The sequence below is a fragment of the Antechinus flavipes genome, chromosome 3 (genome assembly GCF_016432865.1).
Source record: "Antechinus flavipes isolate AdamAnt ecotype Samford, QLD, Australia chromosome 3, AdamAnt_v2, whole genome shotgun sequence".
Classification (NCBI taxonomy): Eukaryota; Metazoa; Chordata; class Mammalia; order Dasyuromorphia; family Dasyuridae; genus Antechinus; species Antechinus flavipes.
Genome location: NC_067400.1, coordinates 521,091,414 through 521,113,994, shown reverse-complemented (window position 1 = coordinate 521,113,994; position 22,581 = coordinate 521,091,414). Strand labels below are relative to the sequence as shown.

Below are 22,581 nucleotides of genomic sequence, written 5' to 3'. Positions count from 1 at the left end.
CTTTCCCTTCCTCCTTTTCTCCCTCCTTCCTTCCTTCCCCCTAGCCTCTTCTTACCCCCTCCTCCTTTCCTTTTTCCCCCTCCTTCTTTTCCCACCCTCCTTCCGGCCTGCTTATCCTCCCGGATCTCCTTCTGAATTTCCGCATCCGGCTCATGAGGCTCCACTTCCGGCAAAGAAAGGAAGGAAAGGGAAAGGGGCGGGGACAAGATGGCGGCGCCTATGAGGATTCAGAGCGACTGGGCTAAAGCTCTCAGGTGATTTCCCCTCCGGGACAGGCTCCGCCTTTGCTGAGGGACTAGCCCTACCCTGATTTGTCATTTAGCCTGAGAGAATAGGGTCATTCTGGATCTAGAAGGGAGAGGGGAGGGTTTTGGGTGTGTAAACTCACACTTGTCATTCTCTTCAATCCCAGCGGCTTTTATGAAGTGCCTACCGCAGGACTGGGGCTGGGGCTGGGCGAGGGTCCTGGGGAGACCGCATTCACTCAGCCCCGATCTCACGTGACCGGGCCGGACTTGTCTAGCTCGGACAGCGGCGATCCCTAGGAGCTTGCGGAGCTTTAGTGAAATCAGGCCGTGCCAGGCCAAACTCACTTCGGTTGCTGGTAGCTTTGGGAAAGTTGTAGACGAAGTGTTCTTGAATTTCGGCCAAGTATTTGACAGGGTCGAGTTGAGAGGCAGCAATGGTTCAGTGGCTTTGGAGCCAAGATGAAGATTTGAATTTTGGCCTTGCAGCGTATTATTATTAAGAATGGATGAAGATTTTAATTCTTGTTAATATTTTTCAAGTCATCGTATTTATGTTACTGAGCCATCCATTGTAACCAAAATTTAAAGAGAAAGGGAAAAAATTTTGTTCAGCAGAACTCATCAATCAAGTTTGACTGTAAAGTTTCATGCAGTATTAGTTGTAAGACCCCACTCTCAATTTACATCTCCATCAAGGGGAACTAATAATCTGTGTTCTTGTACTGTATCTTACAGAATTGTGTAGAAAGTGTCATGAAAACGCTTTTGTGAGTTCATGCACTAGGCACAATAAAATTTTGATTGATTAGTCAGCTTTTATTAACATCTAGTCTGCCAGGTACTGAGGATACAAAGACAAAACTGAAACAGCTCTTTTCCTCAAGGAACTTGACAATAGTTCATTTTGAAAAAAAAACTTAAGTTTTAGATTATAAATTCACTCTAATTTAGCAATGACAGCCAAAAATGTTAAGACCTTATAAATAAGAAACATGGTGTCTAGTTTGATGGAGGGAGATGAGAGTCCTGGTGTCTTGCCAAGTTTTTATGCTAAAGTATTAATTATGTTTAGTCCTTAAGTTGAAAAGTCTACAAGCCAAGACTACAGTGGAAGGAGTGTTGGTGCTTGACTTTTTGTTTGCAGATGATTGTGTGTTGGATGTAACCTTTGAAACTGAAGTGCTACAAATTATGGTTGGATTCTCTGTTGCTTGTGCTAATTTTTGGTCTAACAATTAACACTAAGATAAAACAGGTGCTCCACCAGTCAGTACCACACTTTCCATATGTAGAACTATTGATTAGCACAAACAGAGAAGTTTTGAATGTGATAGATAAGTTCACTTACATTGGCAGTATACTTTCCAGGGTTGTGCACATTGATAATAAGATTGACACACACATTACCGCAGCTAGCTCAGTGTTGGGGAGCTTCTGAAAGAAAGTGTGGGTGAGAAAAGGTATTAGAGTGCCGAATTGAAGGTCTACAAAGTTGTGCCTATGAAACTTGGGACAGTACGTCATGAAGACTGAATCATTTCCATTTGAATTGTCTTTGGAAAATTCTGAAAATCACTTTGCAGGATGAAATGCCATTCTCGGAAGTCCTTTCTCAAACTAAACTACCAAGGATTCAATCTCTACTGCAGAGAACATAACTCTGTTGGGCTGACCACATTGTTTGCCAAACAAAAAGATTTTTATGGAGAACTCAACCTGGGCAAGCACTTAACAGGTGGTCAGAAAAAGCAATATAAGGACACTCTTAAAGTCTCTCAAGAACTTTAAAATTGATTGTATGACATGAGAGACACTGACACAGGATTGCCCGGTATGGTATGCCTTCAATCAGAGAAGGTGCTGTGTTCTATGAGTGAAACAGAATTTAGCTCAAAAGAAATGAGAGATGTGCAAAGTGAACATGGACTATTTGTATTCAACTTGTGGCAGAGCATTTGGAGCTCGTATTGGTCTGATCAGCCAGTCAGACACACTGTAACTCAACTCTAACTTAGTGATGTCATTTTGATCCTCTATAAGAGGAAAGCATGACAACCAACCAACCAAGTTCTGGGTATTCCAGGAGCAGCTTTGATAAGCCATATAGTGTGGCCACAGGAAGGTGAAGAGGATGGCCCCAGACTTGGAGACAAGGCTATTCAAGGATTGGCTGAAAGAACCTAGCAGGCAAACAATATTTATTATCTGTCATATGCTAAGTGCTAGGCATACAAAGACAAGCCTGAGACAGAGATGGCCTGTGTGTGTGTGTATATATATATATATATAACAGATTAAATATAATTGGAAAATATTTAACAAAATAAAAATACAATAAAATCGGGATAATATTAACATATTTTTCTAAGTTATGCAGCCTACAGAAATGCTTACATGGTTATATGGTCCTGTTTCTATTTGATCTTGACACCCCAGAACAATTAACTCTAAGATAAAACAGGTGTTCCATCAGCATCATACTTTCCATATGCAGAACTATTGAGTATAGCAAACAGTGTAGTTTTGAATGATAGAGAAGTTCACTTACATTGGCAGTGATGAAGTGTGGGAATAAGGGGGAGAGATCCCCTCTGGGCAAAGATGCAGGTCCAAATGCAAAAGAATTTGAATTAGGGAAATTAGGGAACAGAAATCTGTGGCAAAAGGAAGTTTTATTGTTCACTAAGAAGGAATTCTCTTAATGGACAAATTCCTAATGAGGAGATTTGCAAAGAGTGTGTAAATAGAGCCCAGTGTTATCAGCAAATCCTGGCCTGGGGATTGGGGGGGGGGGGCAGTTTGAGCTGATTATCAGACCAAAATCTCCAATTTAATCAGTCTGGAATTTCCTGAAGGAGATCGGGCCACCCCTAAAAGATCAATGAAGGGTGATTTGACCAAGATCTCCAATTGAATGACCCCATTTAACTTGGAAAAGGCTTGTCTGGGAAAGTATTCTCTTTCCTAGCCTTTTCAGAGTCTGAGACCCCAATCTAGTTTCAGACTTCACTCCTGTCAGCAATATGCTAATGTAATACAAACAGTTGCCTCTCTTCACTTACATAGGCATATAAAACATATACAAAGTAACCTTGGAGGAGAAGAGTGCCTATATCTTATTGCTTAAGATGGTGACTCCTCCTTTAGGAAAATCACCATGTGGAAGCTGGATTGGAATTTAGATAGGCTTAAGAGCAATTAGATGACAATTGCAATAGTTCTAGGGGAAGATGATGAGGGCCTGAATTTTTAGGTTGTTGAGTATGTGAGTAGAGAGATGGAGAAAAGTGAAGATATAGAGATAGAATTTGGCAAACTGGATTATGTGGGATAAAGGAGATTGAGGAGCTAGGGATAAAGTTAAATTTTTGAATCTCTCTATTTAGCTTAGGTAAGAATTAGTTAATGATAGTTCTCTTTAGGTATCTGAAGGATCTTTAAACTCCTTAAATGGATTTGTTTAATTTTGAAGTCCAATAGATATTTTTCAGTTCTTTGTGAATAAATTTTTTTTTGCTCAGATAATAAAACACTTACCTTGTGAGAAAGTGAACTGATATCAAGAAGAAGATTCGATGACTTTTTCTGTAATGCTACAGAGGGGATTCGATTTGATTATATTCCGCGCTAGACTGTGTGGGTTATACAAAGATTAAGGGAGGTATGAAATGTCAGGAAGCTTATTTCCTAGTATCTGTAGATAAGATTTACTCAAAATTAATACAAATTAGAGTATGATAGTATATGAAAAATCTGATTTGCTCCTGAGATATTGGAGGTTAGGATATAATCACTTCTTCCTGAAAGGAAATTAGAGAATATTTTCTTTGAAATTCTATAATTCTTCTACTTCTTCCTCTGATATCCCTTAATACTAAGCTAATGAGGCTACTATGTCTCTTCACAGGAGGAATGAAGGGGAAGCCTGGCTCAGCTGTCATCCTCCAGGTAATGCCTATGAATATTCTCAGCATTACTCTTTCCTCAAATAGCAAGATATTCTAGTTCTCAAATGCAACCACTCAGCTCCCTCTAGGTTCCCTAATGAGCTAATCCTCTTTTTCACTGTTGCTATTGAATTCCTCAGAGGCTCCCCAATTGTCCTTCACTGCCCATATTATATTGATGATATCCAAAGTCTCTTGCTGGACATCAGAGGGCTGATTCAAAGAGTTGTTACTTGTGCTTTTTAGTCAGCCCATAAGCATTATTTTTTCTTTTTAAAAAATGTTTTATGGATGCTTTTTTTTTTTTTAACATATGTCCCAGTAACCTCTCTAACCACAAAAATAGAATCTTTAAATATAATAAAGTGAAAATAGTTAAGCAAACCAAACTATTATCACATTAATGTCTGATAATGTGTGCTTTATTCTGTATCCCTTGGTCCTTACTTTTCTTTCAACAAAAACAGCTCATAAGTTTTAGATAGTCCTATGACTTCAATGATAACATTTTTTGTTTGTTTGTTTTTTTAATTTTTTTTTTGCTGAGGCAATTGGGGTTAAGTGACTTGCCCAGAGTCACACAGCTAGGGAGTATTGAGTATCTGAGATCTGATTTGAACTCAGGTCTTCCTGACTTCAGAGCTGGTGCTCTGTCCATTGCACCATCCAGCTGTCCCTAATGATAACATTTTTGAGAGTGTTCTCCAAATCTGTATGTCTGTTTCTCATTCTCAGCAGTTCCATGTCAACGAACTTGTCAATTACCTTTTGGATAGTTCTGTTTGAACGTCTTGAGGCCACTTATTTCATGATATTGTTATCTCTCCTGGCTTTCTATTTCCAATAATAGTATTGATGAGATTTGGCTCAGGGCAGGCGCAGGTCCTTCGTAAATCTAACCCAAAAAGTTAAACTAGCAAAAGAAGTTTATTATTAGAACTGAGAGGTCAGCTTTTGGTGGGGGGTGGGAGCAGAGAAATCCTCCTAGCAGAGAAAGTGAATAGGGTCCTGTTAGAGAAATAGATAAAAGAGATAAAGAGGGAATAATGCTGAAAAGAGAGTATCTTTTCAGAGGGCAGAGGGTTGCAGCTATGCTAAGGGGAGAGAGAGGTTCTTTGGCATGATTAGGCCCTCTGCAAGGAATGAGCCCCAAGTTGCCTCTTTTTATAATTGAAACTTTGGCTGGGAGCTGATGGACAATTTGAGTTGGAATCAGACAGATTTTCGGGATTGAATAGAAATTTTCCATTTGAATGAGTGTTCCTGGATTAATCTCCAATTCAAGAGTTGGATAGAAATCTAGATTTCCAGCTCTGGCTAAGTAGGAGTGCTCTTGGACTCAACTATTCCCACCCAGATAACAGAATGAAACCACTTGCTTCCCTGGGGCGGGTCTCTCAGGGGAGAGGCAGTTTCCCAAGCTTTACCCTCAAAGTCCAAGAGAGAGAGAGAGTGAGTGAGTGAGTTTCAGGACTCCCCTCTTCAGTATCACCATTCTTTTAAAAGTTTCTAGGACTTGAGAAGTCATACCTAAATGTCTTGAGTTGGGAATTAAACTCCTATCTTCCTATGATACCTCTAGTGCTATTTCCATTGAAACATGTTTTTGTTTTGTTTTGTTTTTAACATTTTAATAAATGTTTGTTGAATGAACTGTGTCTTACATCTATCTATTCCCATCTTTCCAGGCCAGTTAGTCGTCCATGTCCTACTCCTGTGCCTTTTAACCCCATATCCTGCCTGTCTTCTGGCCAGATCCTTCCCTGCCTTTCCAGATATCAAGATTGGGTCTTCAGGATCAAACATGTTCAATCCTAATGGTTTAAGAAACTTTTTATTTATTTGTGTTGCAGGGAAACCGACTTTATATGGCAAATTAACTTGTCAGGGAATTGATTCCAGTGGAATTCCAGAAATTACAGCTTCAGAAGGATTTGTTGTGAATGAAATTAGTAAGGTAGGCTATTGTGTCTTCTGATACATATAATGTCTTTGATTTCAATTTTTTATAACTGTACTATCTTTAGGTTATTGCATTTGTTATGTGTGTACTATAACCAGGTAATTTTCAAAATTATGCTTCATTTATTAGGATAATTTTATTATTGTTTCTCCTGTGATCACATATCCCTTTAGATTTTACCAGAATAATCAGATCTCATTTACAATCAGTAATGAGTATGGGGTGGAGAATAAAATATGTAGTTTTTTTTTCATTATTAGTATTTGCAGCCGGTAAATGCCTAGGCTTGATATGGGTGAAGTTCTCATATGAAGCCATGCTTTCTTTGCTTTGGTTGTTCTTGATTGAATTTGGAGACTGAAAACTAAGGTTCAATCTTTGTTCTGTTATGCTACCACTTGTGTGACCTTGGATAAGTCTTTTCATCTAGCTAAACCTCAGTTTCTATAAAATGAGATGATTCTAAAGTCTTTTTCAATGCTGATTTTCTGATCTTTTTGGTGCTTTGATTCTCCTAACATGACTAAGATCAGAATAGACAAAAGACAGAGCCCCCTTAGGTTGTAGTATATCATGTGTCTGCTTGGCATGAATCCATTTTGAGGCCATGCTGCTGTTTCCACTGTCTTTTTATTTTGGCAGAGGGTTATGAAACTTATCCCTGAGGTTTATTGAGATTGTGCTTGTTAACATTCATTGTTTGCCAACAGAGCAGCTATAGCAGTGTTTGGGGAAGATAATAGTCTTCATTATGCAAATTGATTTAGCAGCCCTCTGCCATAGTGAAAAATATGATAAATTATGGTGAGGGATTGCCACTTGTGTGAGAAAGAGAGTGTGTGTTTGTGTGTGCATGTGTAGACACGTGCATACATGCTTGTGAGGAAGGACTAGAATGTGGAGACTTTAAAAGGGCAAATTTTCCTATAAATAGACGTCTAAATATTTTGTTAATGAAACATAAATTATACTAGAATTGCTTTATTGATAGGATTTTCTTTTCCCTCCTCCTTTAGAAAAGCATTCACATTTCATGTCCAAAGGAAAATGCTTCTTCCAAATTTTTGGCACCACATACCACATTTTCCAGAATTCATGCAAAGAGTGTAAGTATTTGACTGAACGAAAAGAAGAATATAAAAATATTGGAATTTTTCATTTTTACTAGTGAGATGTTATAGATGTATTTATAATTGATGAAAACTGATTTCTTTGTCTTATATATGAAGCTGTTACTGGAAATAGAATATGTGTTGGAGGAGGAAGACATTGGGAATCAGATTTTGATACTATTTAGCTATGTGTCCCTGAGGCTTATGTCAGTTCTCAGTGGCTCAGTTCGAAAATAAGGGATTTGGACCAGAAGACTTTATTTCTTATAGCTCTAAATTTTATAATCTTAAATGAATTGTTCTGCTGTTTTCTGTGTTAGATGCCACATGGTCACACAAAGTTTCCCCAGGCCAGACTGTAGCCTTCTTTGGGATATTAATGGGAAGTAAGTTTAGTAGCTGATGTGACTGAGGTAAACAACTCTCTTCTGGGTCTGATTTCAGAAGTATCATTATTGCATGGTTGTGAACAAAGTTTCCTCAATTTCTGCTTTATATAAGGCTGGGCTGTCCTCTTCCTTCATTCTTGGACAGGGTAATCCTTGTCTAGTGCTGACTCTCATTTCCTGGACTCCTGTTACTAGCTTTTGCTTTATGCATGTGCCTGCACTCAGAATCATTGTGGATTTCAAGCTAATGTGTATCATCCCAATTCAGAACATTGCAATCTTCATGCTCACCAAATATCTTGTAGGTCAAAGGTCTGTCCTCTCATAGTTTGAACTCTTTCAGCCTCAAGTCCATGCTTAAAAATCTGGGTTTCCAATGCCCCTAGGGATTCTCTCTCAGAACACTTTGGACTTCTATGAGCCAGGCTTCAGATGCCCCTAGAATACACTGATCAGAATGCTGACAGGCTTTTAGCTTGTTAACTTATATGTATGCTGGTTTCCCTTGTGGGACCATGCTTCCCCTTATCTTTTTATGTAATCTGAGGCTAGATAAAGGAACTTGTTTCTCTTTGCATTTCTTGATTTTCTATTCTGGTGCCCTTCTTTTTATGAAAGAGAGAGAGCTCAGCTCCCCTAAGACCTTTGATGTTGCTATCTAAATCAATAAATTTCTTAATTTCTTTGAATATTATCTATTTGTGCATGTCTTCTGAGATATCTTGTTTGTTTTCTGGTTCAATTTTCAATGCTCCTGGCACTGAAATTGATTCATTTACTCCTTAGCATTTTGAATTGTGTATGAACTTGGCTTTTTTGTGATTCTGGATTTATATGGATTTTTAAAAAAATAATTTTCTTTGATGCTTCTGGGTTTGTTTGTTTGGGAGGAAGGTGTAATATTCTTACACCAAAATCTTAATTCAGTCTGAAACTTGTATCTCAAATTACTGTAGCTCTTAGTTCCCATGTCTTCTCCCTCACTTGGCAAGGAAATCAAATTGTGGGAGTTTTGGGGCCCTTTTTGAGGAAGTTGCTTTACACTCCCTTTAAACTCCCCAGAGGAGTTAAAATCCTTAAGGATTCCCAAAGAAATGATGATAATCAGAATCAGTATTTATTTTTATCCATTTCCCATTTTCAGACTCAATAGTGTATTTAAAACAATCAGGTTAAAGTTGTAATAGCTACCGTTCTGATTTTTTCTCTTTATTAATTAGGTACTAATCTGACCCTACACATCTGATTCTGAAAATTATTCCCTTATCAGTAGCCCCTCACAAATGTGTATTAGCTTCAGTTGTATAGTTGGTGGCTGAGGTCTGATCTGAACTTATCTTCTCAAGTGCAGCTCCCATCCTCCATCCCTTTTACCTTAGGCATTCATATCATTATCCCTGATTTACAGATGAGAAAAGTGAAGCTCAAAGAGATTAGCCCTTGTGACAGTTTAGTTTCTTTCCTGGTTTCTTTCCAGTCTATACTGGCTGTCTTTACATGTTTCCTTTCATTTGGGCCTCCTTGGCTCTTTTCAATTCTGATTTCTAGTTGATTCACTCAATTAAAACTGCTCTCTCCAGAGTTCTTAGTAATCTCTTAATGATGAGGTTTAGATTTGGGATACCCAAATGAAATTAGGGTTTCTGGTGGTCAGGAGTTAAATGAGGTCTAATGGTGGCGCAAGAGTCCCCTGTAAAGGAATTTACAGACCTGAAAAACCTAGATTGACAAAAGAGGTTTATTATGGAGATTAGAATTAAGGTTAAAGTCTAGTCAAGGAAATAGGCAAGGATAAAGAGAAGAGAAGGTCGTTGCATAAGGTCATGAGAGATCTGGTAAAAGACTAGAAATATTCAAGTTGCTCAGAGACTCAAAAAAAAAAGGTAGATGGAGCAGTAGTCAGGAAGAGTTGAGTTCAAAGAGTTGCTTTAGACACATGTCTCAAAATTAGCAATTGGGGTGCCCTCTAAGTTTTAGTCACACATAACCAATGGTTTATAATAGACTTTTCAAATTGGATACTTGAGATATGTCTCAAAATTAGCAAGTCCAAAAATGAACTAACTCTTCCTTCTTCAGACTTCATCATTTCTATTCAAGGCACCATTGTCATTCCATTGTCTTAGGTTGCTAATCTCAAAATAACCTCACCCTTCTTAACTCTACATGTTAATCATTTGTCAAATATTGCCAAATTTTGTATCTTCACAACTCTGGAATCCGGTCCCTCTTTTCTTTGTTTGCACCTATCACCTTTAATTCTGGCCCTTATCACCCCTTGCCTCAAAGATTTCTTTCTCAAGTTTTCTCTCATTCTGACCCTTCTTAAACACTTTTGCCAAAGAGGTTTTTTTTTTTTTTTTTTTGGCTGAGGCAGTTGCCCAGGGTCTCACAGCTAGGAAGTGTTACGTGTCTGACGTCATATTTGAACTCAGGTCCTCCTGACTTCAGAGCTAGTGCTCTATCCACTGTGCTTCCTAGCTGCCCCAAAAGTGATTTTTCTTAAAAACAGATATAAACAATGATTTTCTACTCAATTCCAGGAGCTCCATATTGCCTTTGAGAAAAAAATAATAAACTTTCTCTAACTTTTTAATATCCTTTAAAACCTGGCATTCTATCTTTTTAGTCTCATTAAACAATACCCCTTGTTTGGTGATGTTTGGTGAATGTTTCTTTAAAAGTTATTGCAGTTATCCTTAAGTCTGAATAGCCAAAGGAACAAAAGCCCAGGTTATTGACATGCTATTTTTGCTAACAGGCTAAATGTCCTAACTCTCCTGCATCTGATACAAGGGACTACTTAGTGGGAAGTATTTTTACTAAAATTGTATTGAGCAATTCTTAAGCAGTCTAGAAGATAAAAATACACAAGCACTGCAGAAAGAAGGCTGAAAAAAATTAGTCGGCAAGAGGACCCTAAGATCTCAGGAACTTCTTGCAAAAATCTTAAAAACAGCTTTTGTTCTCATCTTGCCCAAAAGATCCCCAGTTTGGCTGTAGAATGATCCAACTAGGGTCAAAATTAACTCCAACTGCCCCAAGTCCATACAATAATTTTCTTGCTTGTTACAATCCTCATTAATCAGGGATATGCAGATTGGGGCAGATTCTGTTCAACAGGGCAGGTCAGAAGTAGAGCCAGCAACAGAAGATAGGGTCCTTTTTTGTTATTTTGATGCTTCCTCTTTAGCTATGTATGAGAAAGTGGGTGTTGTGTGTTATTAAGTTGGCTTTTGTGACCCTGACCTCTTGCCTTTGGTATTGACCAGGAGTTGGAGAAAGAATATTATGGGCCAGAAACTGGAGAGATCTGAGTTAAATCTCTCTATTCTCACAACATGAACTGGATTTTCTTCCTATAAGCAAGAAAATTATATTAAAAAAGTATAGACGTGGGGCATTTGTTTTCACTTTGTCTGTGGATAGGTTGATTTAAGACCCACCTAGAAGCCCTTGGGCAGGATAAGTATAAAAATAATTTTTGACATTTTGGTAGGAAGCTCCTAAGACTTGGAATCTTCTTGGTTGATTACTTTTTTAATCTACATGTTTTAGGTTTAATCCTCTAAACTGTTTTTAAATTGTTTTGAGAATTGTTTCTACTTGAAAGGACTAAAATATGATTTTGGTAAAAGGACGCTGTTTTTTAAACTTTCTGATTCTGAGTGGTCACTTGTCCCTGATGCAGCATAGCAACTCCTGAAATTCTCTCTTCCACATTATGCATTCCAGCCAAACTGGCCTCTCATTTGTTCTTCACATGAAACTCTACCGCTCATCTCTGTGCCTTTGCACTAGTCATCCTGATATCTAGAATGTTTTCTCTCCTCACCTTGGCTTCAAGATGCAGCTCAGGCACTATGGTCTCCATGAAGCCTTCCCTAATTTCTCCTGACCATTAACTCATGTCCTTAGATTAGTTTGTATTAAATTACTATGTATTTATTTATAGTAATTCTTTTTATATTCATTTTTTATATACTCATATGTCTTCACAATAGGGATTGTTTCATATTTTGTATTTGTAGCCCTCAAGCTGCTCCTGATGTTTGGCACAGAGTATACATTTTAATAATGCTTATTGATTGATGGATTCTTTTACTACAACAATAGAAAGGTTTCTTTCTTTCTTTCTTTTTTTCTTTTTTTTTTTTAAAGGATGATAGCAAGAGATCAATGGCCTACACATTGGAGTTGGAAGATTTAACTGAAGAGAGTGCAGATGTGTTAGGAAGCACTTTCTTTAGGCTGAATTTGTTTAGATATCTTATCTCCATTACTCATTGTGTGCTCCTCGAAGACTGATACTGGGTCATTTGCCATCTTTGTTTTCCTAGTACTTAATTGTGTACACAAGTGACACCTAATGAATGATTGTTAACTATTTGAGGAGGTGGCAGCATCCTACCAAGCCCCTGGATGATAAGGATTTAGTTAATAAGTAGGGAAAGGAGGGACAGTACTTAGTTATATGAATGCATTGATATAGCTCTGGAAGATGTTGGAAAATCAGGCACAATGTCCTGTGTCATATGCAATGGAACACATTAAAATTTGTAACCTGAAGTATTTTGTTTCTGAACAGATAACATGCCTGGACATTTCTAGTGGAGGAGGTCTTGGAGTATCCACCAGTACTGATGGAACCATGAAAATCTGGCAGGCAGCTAATGGAGAGCTCAGAGTATGTGAATGAACCAATTGTTGCCTAACAGTAGTTCAAGAAGCAATTATGAATTATTGCTGATAGTAGTGGCAGCCGCATGAGGGGAGTGAGGCTAGAGGGGTAGCTCTACTTAAATCATATTCGAAGGATGCTGGTATAATTATCTTCAGTTGTAATAATAATATTAACAACATTATAGAAAATGAAACTAAGGCCCAGAGTAAAATGAACTAACCAAGGTCACACAGGTAATAAGTACCACAGTTAGGAATCAGTTTTAGCTCTTGTCTCCCAATTCAGTTTTATTTCCACTTTTCTATATTTCCTAATAATAATAGATCATATTTATATAGTATACGAAGGTTTATTTTCTTTACTCACAATACCTCTATGAGGTAAGTGACACAGATATTATACCCATTTTTTACAGATAAAGAAGTGGAAGCTCAGAGAAGTCTTGCTTAAGACTCCTTGTGTCTCCAGTGTTAACTCCAAATACAAACCTCATATATTCTAGCTCCCACTCTAGCCTACTTTCTGTGATAACATTCTCTCTCAAAGAGAGTGGATCTTCTTTCTTATTTATTAAACTGAAGAGCTTCTTAATGGACATTTTATGGTCCATCAGACACAAATCAGAGCATGCAGAAGCAGGACTAGATAATGAATAAACAAACAACATCTTGACTGTGAACACCTTTTAGGTATTAAGTTTTGTGATGACTGGATAGGCTATTGCTCTGGCAATATTACCTGGACTTCAGTCAAGCTCACCTTGTCCCAACCCCCACCAGATCTGAACCAACTTGGGCTCTCCCAAGTCTCAACAGTTCTTAGGATCAGCCCTGGAGGCAGATTTTAATTCATTTCTGTTTTAGTACTTCCAAGTATGCCTGATTTCATCTGCATGAATATTCCTTCCATTAGAGGAGATTGAAGTTCTTTGTCTTAGTTGGCAGATTGATCTATGACCTTAAAAAATTCATTACCCTGTGGCTTACCTGGTGAAGAGTCTCTTCAAACTTAGCTAAGCAGGTCCTAAGATGGCAGATGGCACAGAGACTGTTGCTGGGTCTGTCTTCCAAGTCTTTTCTGCTTGGTGGGATGTGCTAGAGCTTGCACTATGCTCTCATAACCTTTGAGACTCAAGATGTTCAAAGAGAACTCAGATGGAAACACATCAAGTTAAAAAATTAAAATTGATGACAACCAATAACAGAGAAAGCAAGTTATTTGCTACCTCCATATTCATGATGACTCAAAGATCCCTCAGATATCCACAATTTAATACTTTCCCTTCTTTAATGGGTCTGTTATTTTTATTTCCATATAGATACGGGGGGTAAGAAAATATTAAAAGATAGACAAGAGAACTAGCATGGCATTTTCTTTTGTTTTTCCAGAGAATACTGGAAGGACATGTATTTGATGTGAATTGTTGCAGGTTTTTCCCATCAGGCCTTGTGGTTCTGAGTGGGGGAATGGATGCACAGGTGAAGATTTGGTCAGCAGAGGATGCCAACTGCGTGGTGACCTTCATTGGTCACAAAGGAGGTATGATGGGTACTTTTTTTCAGATATTTCACTTAGGGCTCCCAGAAGCACAGCATGTTTTAGGAACAGTTTCTCTTTTGTTCTGAAACTGAATAATCTCTGATGAAGTAGTAAGAGCCTATAATTTGCAGTAGGAAATCCCAGGTTTGAATCATGGCTTTGCTACTCACTACCTGTGTGAGCATGAGTGGGTTCTTTTTGCTCTCTGGGCTTGTTTCCTTGTTTTCTTTTGAGAGGGAAAAGAATTTATTATTCTTTATTTTGTGATTTTAATAATAAAATATATTTACATGGGGTCTTTGCAGAGAGTCCCCAAGTATGTATAAATATTCTTTGTCAATCATGTGGCAACCTGACTTTATGAGCATTCTTGTCTTGCGACACTGAGACCTCTTAGGTAGTACTAGGAACAGATTGAGCATCTTGATCTGCTTTCCAGGCTAGTTTTCTTCATCTCAAATTATACTCAAATATATATTATTGAATACATGTAAATCCATGCATAGAGGTTGTTAGTGATTGAAATTGAAGTAAAAAATGTACTGTAATAAATTTGGGAAGCCATTATATGCTTTACCTCCAACTTAAACACAGAAGTATTTTCTCAAATGAAAATATTTTAGAACAGCACTCTAGAAAAGAAATTCTAAATGATTGGTCAGTTTAATATCTGTGAATGTAATGGCAGAAACCAGTGCCCAGATAAGTTACTTTATAGAAGACAAAACCAAAAGTGATAAAAAGTGAAAGACTAAACTTGCTTTTAAAGGCACTATTCTTAGTTTGTCAAAGCAATATGCATTTCAAACGTTTTACAAAAATATATTTCATAAAACTGTACATAGAAAGAAAAACTTTGACTATATTACTTTTTTGTTTTATGCAAAACTAAATGTTATGTAGTTATTCAGTTTTAATTTATTAAGTATTTACTATGTATCAGGGACTGTTCCTAAGCAGGGGGAATAATATAAAGAAAGCAAGACTGTTTTCACTCTGAAATTACTCATATCTGAATGACATGGAAACCACTGTGTACAAGCAAATTGTATATAGGATAAAATGAAGATATCCAACAGAGAGAAGACACTAGGATTAAGGTGAATCAAGAAGGGCTTCCTGTAGAAGTTGGAAATTTAGCTGGGGCTTGAAGAAAGCCAAAATTCTGGGCATTGAAGACACCAGTGAAAATGCTTGGAATTGAGAAATGAATTGTCTTGTGAAAAGAATAGCTATGAGGCCAATGTTAGCAGATCACAAAGTATATTGAGAGAGCAAGACTGGAAAGGTGAGGGTGAAATAGGTTATGAAAGGCTTTAAATGCTAACCTGAGGATTTGTTTTTGATCCTTGAAGTAATATAGGGAACCACTGGAATTTTTTGATTAGGGGGAGGTAACATGACCAGAACTATCCTTTAGAAAGATATTTTTTAGTTTTGATTAACAGTATGTGAAGATAATTGCTAGTTTACTCCCTTTGCATGAAGACAGCAAATTTCATGCACAGATTCAGGAATTTTAGCTGATACCTTTTCAGGTTAGGTTTAATGGTCTTTGATTATTACTGTAGGTTTTCTATGCTGCATGTTAATATTTTCTAGTACCCGTTGCCACTGCCTGATCTTTACCAAATGTTTCTAAATTATTCCTTCTTTTCTCTTAATTGATTTTTTGAATCTCTGAAACATCTTCTTTGATAACTTGCTCTGGTTTCTGAATAGACAATGGTAATTTTTTCTGCAGTAACAAAGCATTGTCTTGCAATATCTAGAAAATCTTGAATACATTGATTAGGTTTTCCTCATCTTCCTCATCTATGCTGTTGACATAGTCTTACCTCACCAGGAAGCAAGACAAACCTTAGAAGATGCTTCTACTTTGTCCACTAAGGAATTCAGGTTCATTGACTTGATGAATGCTTGCCCAAGATCCTAGGGAGTCACAAGAGCAGAGGCAGTAGAAACAAACGCAGCAGCTGCACCTCCTTCTACATCTTATGAACTGGCTGATTAGAGTGGGAGCCATTTTGCTAGGGAGTTTGAAATATATACATCATTGACCCCAACATTCATTTTTTTTTGTTTGTTTGTTTTGCTGAAGCAATTGGGGTTAAGTGACTTGCCCAAGGTTATACAGCTAGGAAGTGTTAAGTGTCTGAGGTCAGATTTGAACTCAGGTCCTCCTGACTCCAGGGCTGGTGCTCTACCCACTGTGCCACCTAGCTGCCCCACCACCATTCACTTTTTATAACAATCTCCAAATTCCTTGGGACAATGTAATTAGCAGAGAAATCCTCAGGAAATCATTTACTCCTGTGCTAGGGAAAAAGAGGCTTGACTATATTCCCTTGTTATTTGTTCATCCCCAGGACTGAGAGTATAATCAAATTTGGCATTTTGAAAACCAATGTTTAACAGAACCTTATCAATAATTGAGTTCAACTCCTTCACTTTATAAACCAGAAAACTAAAGAGGAGAGAATAACTGGCCCAGTGTCTTATAGAGATTAAGAACAGAGCCAGGTACTACTGGGCTTATACCCCAAAGAGATGCTAAAGAGGGGAAGGGGACCTGTATGTGCCAAGATGTTTGTGGCAGCCCTGTTTGTAATGGCTAGAAACTGGAAAATGAATGGATGCCCATCAATTGGAGAATGGCTGGGTAAATTATGGTATATGAATGTTATGGAATATTATTGTTCTGTAAGAAATGACCAGCAGGATGAATACAGAGAGGCTTGGAGAGACTTGCATGAACTGATGCTAAGTGAAATGAGCAGAACCAGGAGATCATTATACACTTCGACAACGATATTGTATGAGGATGTATTCTGATGGAAGTGGATTTCTTTGACAAAGAGACCTAACTGAGTTTCAATTGATAAATGATGGACAGAAGCAGCTACACCCAAAGAAAGAACACTGGGAAACGAATATGAACTATTTGCATTTTTGATTTTCTTCCCGAATTATATTTACCTTCTGAATCCAATTCTCCCTGTGCAACAAGAGAAGTGTTCGGTTCTGCAAACATATATTGTATCTAGGATATACTGCAACATATCTAACATATATAGGACTGCTTGCCATCTAGGGGAAGAGGGGGTAGAGAGAGGGAGGGGAAAAATCGAAACAGAAGCGAGTGCAAGGGATAATGTTGTAAAAAATTATCCTGGCATGGATTCTGTCAATATAAAGTTATTATTAAATAAAATAAAATAAAAAAAAATAAAAAAAGAACAGAGCCAGGATTCCGACCTCCTGACCTCTTGTTGTCCTGCACTCATCTTAGTGCACCATATTGTCCAGGCAATAACTATATTTTCCTAGGAATAAATGTTTATTCTGACTACATGCATACAGATCTTAATTTCCCACATATACTTCAACGTATTTCTGATCTTATAGCTGTGAGTGGTTATAATGTGTGGTTGAGTGGTTACAACCACTCCATGATTTATGCACCTGATGCTCTTTCACACCTTGGCAAAAATCCACAACAGAGGAGCCACCCAGGCCAGTAGAGGCCTTCCAGTTGTTCTTTTAAGATTTATTAGATCACCATCCCTGCTTCCTCTGTCCTACAGCTGATCTCCAGGGGAACAAACCTCACAGAGCAATGATCGAATGATTTCCACTTGTCTATAGGGGCCATATCCTCTATCTTCTCAGCAGCCACAGTTATAGGAAAGATCTCATTACCCTGATCCTTGGTGCCTGCCTTCCTTGTCAGATGACTCAGAGACAGAAATGAATATGCTTTTATCTGTGGGAATGATTTAAAAAAATTTATTAAAACTTTTTATTTACAAAGCATATGCATTAGTAATTTTTCCAACATTGACCCTTGCATAACTTTTTGTTGCAAAAATTTCCCCTCCTTCCCCCCACCTTCTCCCCTAGCTGGCATGTAGTGTGGGAATGATTTTAAAGAAAGGAGGTTTTGCAGATGTGATCTAGGGACTGCTGAGCCTTTCCAGCTAACTTGTAGCCAAAAATCTTGTTTTATTTTGTCTTCCACGTTAGTATGTGAGCTCCTGGAGATCAGGGTTTTGCTTGCTTTTCAGTATATATCCTCAGTGCACTTAACTCAGTGCTTTGCATATAGTAAGCATTTCTAATGCTTTTTCATTGATTCATACATCTTGCAGGAGGATAATCTCTGTCATTCTTTGTGCTCACATGACCAGCCCATCTCCATTTGCACTCATATGTGATTGCTAATGTCTTCTGTTAGCTGACATAAATATAGCCCTTGATAATTTACAGAGTGTTTCACATATACCTTTTCATTTTAACCTCACTACTGTCTTGTGAGGTAAGTACTACAGGTGTCTTTTTTTTTTTTTTTAACTTTCTTATCAATAGTATTTATTTTTCCAATTACATGTAAAGATAGTTTTCAACATTAATTTTTGTAAGATTTTGAATTCCCAATTTTTTCTCCTTACCTCTCTTCTCTCCAAGACAGCAAGCAATCTGATATAGGTTATATGTACTAAAAATGTTTTTATCCCCAATCTAAAAAGTTGAAGCCCAGAGAGATTATGGCCTCAGGTCTCCCTGACTCCAAATTCCAGTACTGTTCTAGGCCCAATTCAACATTGTTGCACATTACATATACTTGTGTCTTTCTGTTGCCTTTTGATATATTACAGTGTAGCACTATACCAGATGATATCTGGCAGAAGCAATGTCCCTTTTGCTTACTTTTTGCTTTATTTGAAGAAATAATTTAGAAGGCTGTTAGCTGTTTTTATGGATTATTAGCAAATTACAGATATGATAAAGATTGTCATGCATTTGCTTTTCTCCTAGTTGTTGTTGTCAACCCCCCTAGCTTATTAACTTTCCTTGACAGATAACATCTTATATTTGACTAGTTTCTAAATTTAAAGCACTCTTTTTTTTCTTTTTTTTTTATTAAAGTTTTTTATTCACAAAGTATATTCATGGGTAATTTTTCCAACATTGACCCCTGCATAACCCCCTGCCTCAAATTTCCCCCTTCTTCCCGCTATCCCCTCTCCCACCTAGCAAGCAGTCTAATACATGCCAAATATGATGAAATACATGCCAGATCCAATGTGTGTATACATATTCACACAGCCATCTGGGTACGCAAGAAAAATCAGATCAAGAAGGAAGAAAAACATAAAAAAGAAAAAAATGCAAGCAAATAATAACAGAGAGTGAGAATGCTATGCTGTGGTCCACCCTCTGTTCCCATGGTCCTCTCTCTGGGTGTAGCTGGCTCTCTTCATCACTGAACAATTGGAACTGGTTTGAATCATCTCATTGTTGAAGAGAAAATTGATCATCACATAATCTTATTATGGCTGTATATAATGATATCCTGGTTCTGCTCATTTCACTTTGCATGAGTTCATGTAGGTCTCTCCAGGTCTCGCTGAAATCATCCTACTGATCATTTTTTACAGAACAATAATATTCCATAACATTCATATACCATAATTTATTCAACCATTCTCCAGTTGATGGGGATCCACTCAGTTTCTAGTTTTTAGCCACTACAGAGAAGGCTGTCACAAACATTTTTGCACATGTGGGTCCCTTTCCCTCCTTTGAGATCTCAATAGAAACACTGCTGGATTAAAGGGTATGCACAGTTTGATAACTTTTTGAGCATAGTTCCAAACTGTAAAGCACTCTTTCACTATAGGACCCATTTAATAATATATTATCTTGCATTTTTGTCTGTCTTGTTTTTTTTTTTTTTTTAATGCATTTGTGCCTTGTTTGAAGGAAGGAAGATATGTCTTCTTTGAATCACCATTGGTACCATACAGATTTAATGATAATATATAAAATTAACTTTCAGAAAACTTAACTTTTTTTGGACTGCCTTTTCCTATATTTATTTAATTCATTTGAAATTCCCAATTCCCAATAACTCTGTCAAAGGGGAAAACAATTGTCATTATCCACATTTTACAGATAAGAATACTGAAATTATAAAATGTTGAATGACATACAAGAGTAACATAGCTGCAGAGCATAGTGGATAGTAATCTAAGCTTAGAATCAGGAACACCTGGGTTCAAGTAAAAACAGGGACATATACTATCTAACTTCTCCTTGCCCTCCAACAACTCTATAAGCTGTGTGTTACAAAAGGGACTGCTTATTGGTATAGGGGAGTTTCTTCACATCCATGAAATAGCATTTGGTCCAAACAAGGTGATGTGGTTAATAAGAGTGAGAGTTGGGTTTTAAATCTAAATTTTCTGATTCCTTGTTTAATATTATTTTCATTGCTTTATGCTGTCTTCTATATTATGTACTCAAAACATATTTGTTTTCATTTTTTATCTCATTTTATCCTCCTGACAACTCTGTAACATAGTATGTAAGCAGATATGGCCTATAGCCACAGAATACTAAGACTTGTAGATGGAAAAAATCTGATTTAGTATACACAAGCACTCAGTACATACTTTGAAAATAAATTGATTCATTAAGGACACCATTAGATAATAAATAGATTAGTGTAACTAGAAAGCTAATGTTGTAATTGAATATTAGTCACTTCTAACTTTTTTTGGACTGCCTTTTCCTATATTTATTTAATTCATTTGAAATTCCCAATTCCCAATAACTCTGTCAAAGGGGAAAACAATTGTCATTATCCACATTTTACAGTTGTAACTTACGCTACCATGAAAATTCTTTACAATGCTATTTTATAAAGTATTTTCTCTTTATAGCATTTCATAAAATAGGTAGTATGAATATATTTTCAGCTGGCAAGACAGTGCTATCAATACTACACAGAGGGGGCAGCTAGGTGGCACAGTGGATAGAGCATCAGCCCTGAAGTCAGGAGGACCTGAGTTCAAATGTGGCCTCAGACACTTAACACTTCCTAGCTGTGTGACCCTGGGCAAGTCACTTAATCTCAATTGCCTCAGCAAAATACATACATACATACATATAGATAGATTAGATACACACACACACACACACACAGAGATGGTCAGGTATTATGCTTAAGTGGGTGCATTTGTAGCAGTAAAAGCACTTTTCGTTTCAGTATGGAAAGAATAATGCATGCATTTAAGTCTTTGATTTTATTTATTTTTTAATGATATCCACAAGGATACATATCCACAGCCTGCTGATCCTCTCTAGGATGAGACATGGCTACTTTTGGCTCTTCTTTCAACTCTCCAGTTCATGTTTGTTTCTGTTCTCAAGTGTTGAGGTGACAACATATTTCCTTGTATCATCTAATGCTGATATAAAATATGAAACACCCATTGCTATAGTATTACAAAGTCAAGCTGGATATCTGTAGATTTTTATCTGAGGGGAACGCCTATTCTTATATTTCATTCAGAAAAGTAATGCCTTGAAGTCTTTGGACATGACAGTTGAATGGGTGAAAAGAGGACTGATATAGCTAGTGGAAAGTCTTGTAAGTTATCATTAACACAGCATATTTATTAGGCATATATAGAGTATAATATACTAGGGACTTCTTAAGCATTTCTCTTTTTAGGAAAAAAAACCAGGAGTATAACAGGCCAACTATTATTACTATACTATACACACACATACACACACGTGTGTATGTATATAAAATATGCTGCCCTAATCAGCACATTTATTTATTTATTTATTTATTAGCATATTGCTTTATTTATTTATTTTGCTGAGGCAATTGGGTTTTGTTTTGTTTTGTTTTGTTTTTATTTTTAATAGCTTTTTATTTACAAATATATGCATGGGTAATTTTTCAGCATTGACCCTTGCAAAATCTTCTGTTCCAGGTTTTCCCCTCCTTCCCCCCACCCCCCACCCCTAGATGGCAGGTAGACCAATACATGTTAAATATGTTAAAGTATATGTTAAACACAATATATGTGTATATATCCATACAATTATTTAATCAGCACATTTATTATATGTCTGCTTTGTACCTAACACTCTGTTGTGTGCTGGGAATACAAAGACAAAAGTGAAATAATTCCTACTTTCTAATGAGGAAGCCAACATATACATACATTCATACATAAATACACACATATAAATTGACATAAATATAAGATAATCATGATGAGAGATTTTTAACAGTTGGGCTCAAGAAAAGAGACTTTATATAGAAAATGATATTTGACCTGAATTTTCAAGAAAGTAAAGGATTCTATAAGGAAGGAATGGAAAAGAATGCATTTTAAGCATGAGGAATAGGCAATACAAAGGTATGAAGGTGAAAGATGGAGTGTCATATTGAAAGAGGAACAAATAGGCTAATATGACCAGACCATAGAGTACAAGAAGATTAATAATGCATAATGAGGCTGCAAAAAATGGATTGAAGCTAGATTGTAAAGGGCATTAAAAGGAAAACAAAAAAAATGTGTTTTATCCTAGAGGCAGTAAAGAACTTGGAGTTGGACCAAATAAGTTTTGACATAGTGACAAATTGGACTGGGGAGAGACTTGAGGCAGAGACATTGCAGTAATTTAGATGAGAGGTGAGGAGGGCCCGAGCTAAGCTGATGGCTGTGTAAATGAGGAAGGCTCATATAAAATATGTTGTGGATGTAGAAAAAGTAAGATATAGCAACTGATAAAATCTAATAGGAGAGGAAGAAGTTTAGGATAATATTAAGATAATGAATCTGGAAAGATGTTGATATTCCAGCAGAAACAGGGAAGCTTGAAAGGGGTTT

General features: G+C 37.0%; 1 protein-coding gene across 1 annotated transcript in view; it reads left to right on the top strand.

The window, feature by feature from the left end:
* Window positions 1–110: 110 nt before the first annotated feature.
* PAAF1 (proteasomal ATPase associated factor 1) overlaps window positions 111–22,581 on the top strand; it is a 61,647-nt gene continuing 39,176 nt past the window's right edge. Inside the window, exons 1-6 of the mRNA XM_051987135.1 lie at window positions 111–254; window positions 4,156–4,196; window positions 6,049–6,152; window positions 7,175–7,264; window positions 12,248–12,346; window positions 13,732–13,882. Of these exons, the coding sequence (XP_051843095.1) occupies window positions 208–254; window positions 4,156–4,196; window positions 6,049–6,152; window positions 7,175–7,264; window positions 12,248–12,346; window positions 13,732–13,882 (532 nt within the window). The 5' untranslated portion in view covers window positions 111–207. The remainder of the gene's footprint in view (window positions 255–4,155; window positions 4,197–6,048; window positions 6,153–7,174; window positions 7,265–12,247; window positions 12,347–13,731; window positions 13,883–22,581) is intronic.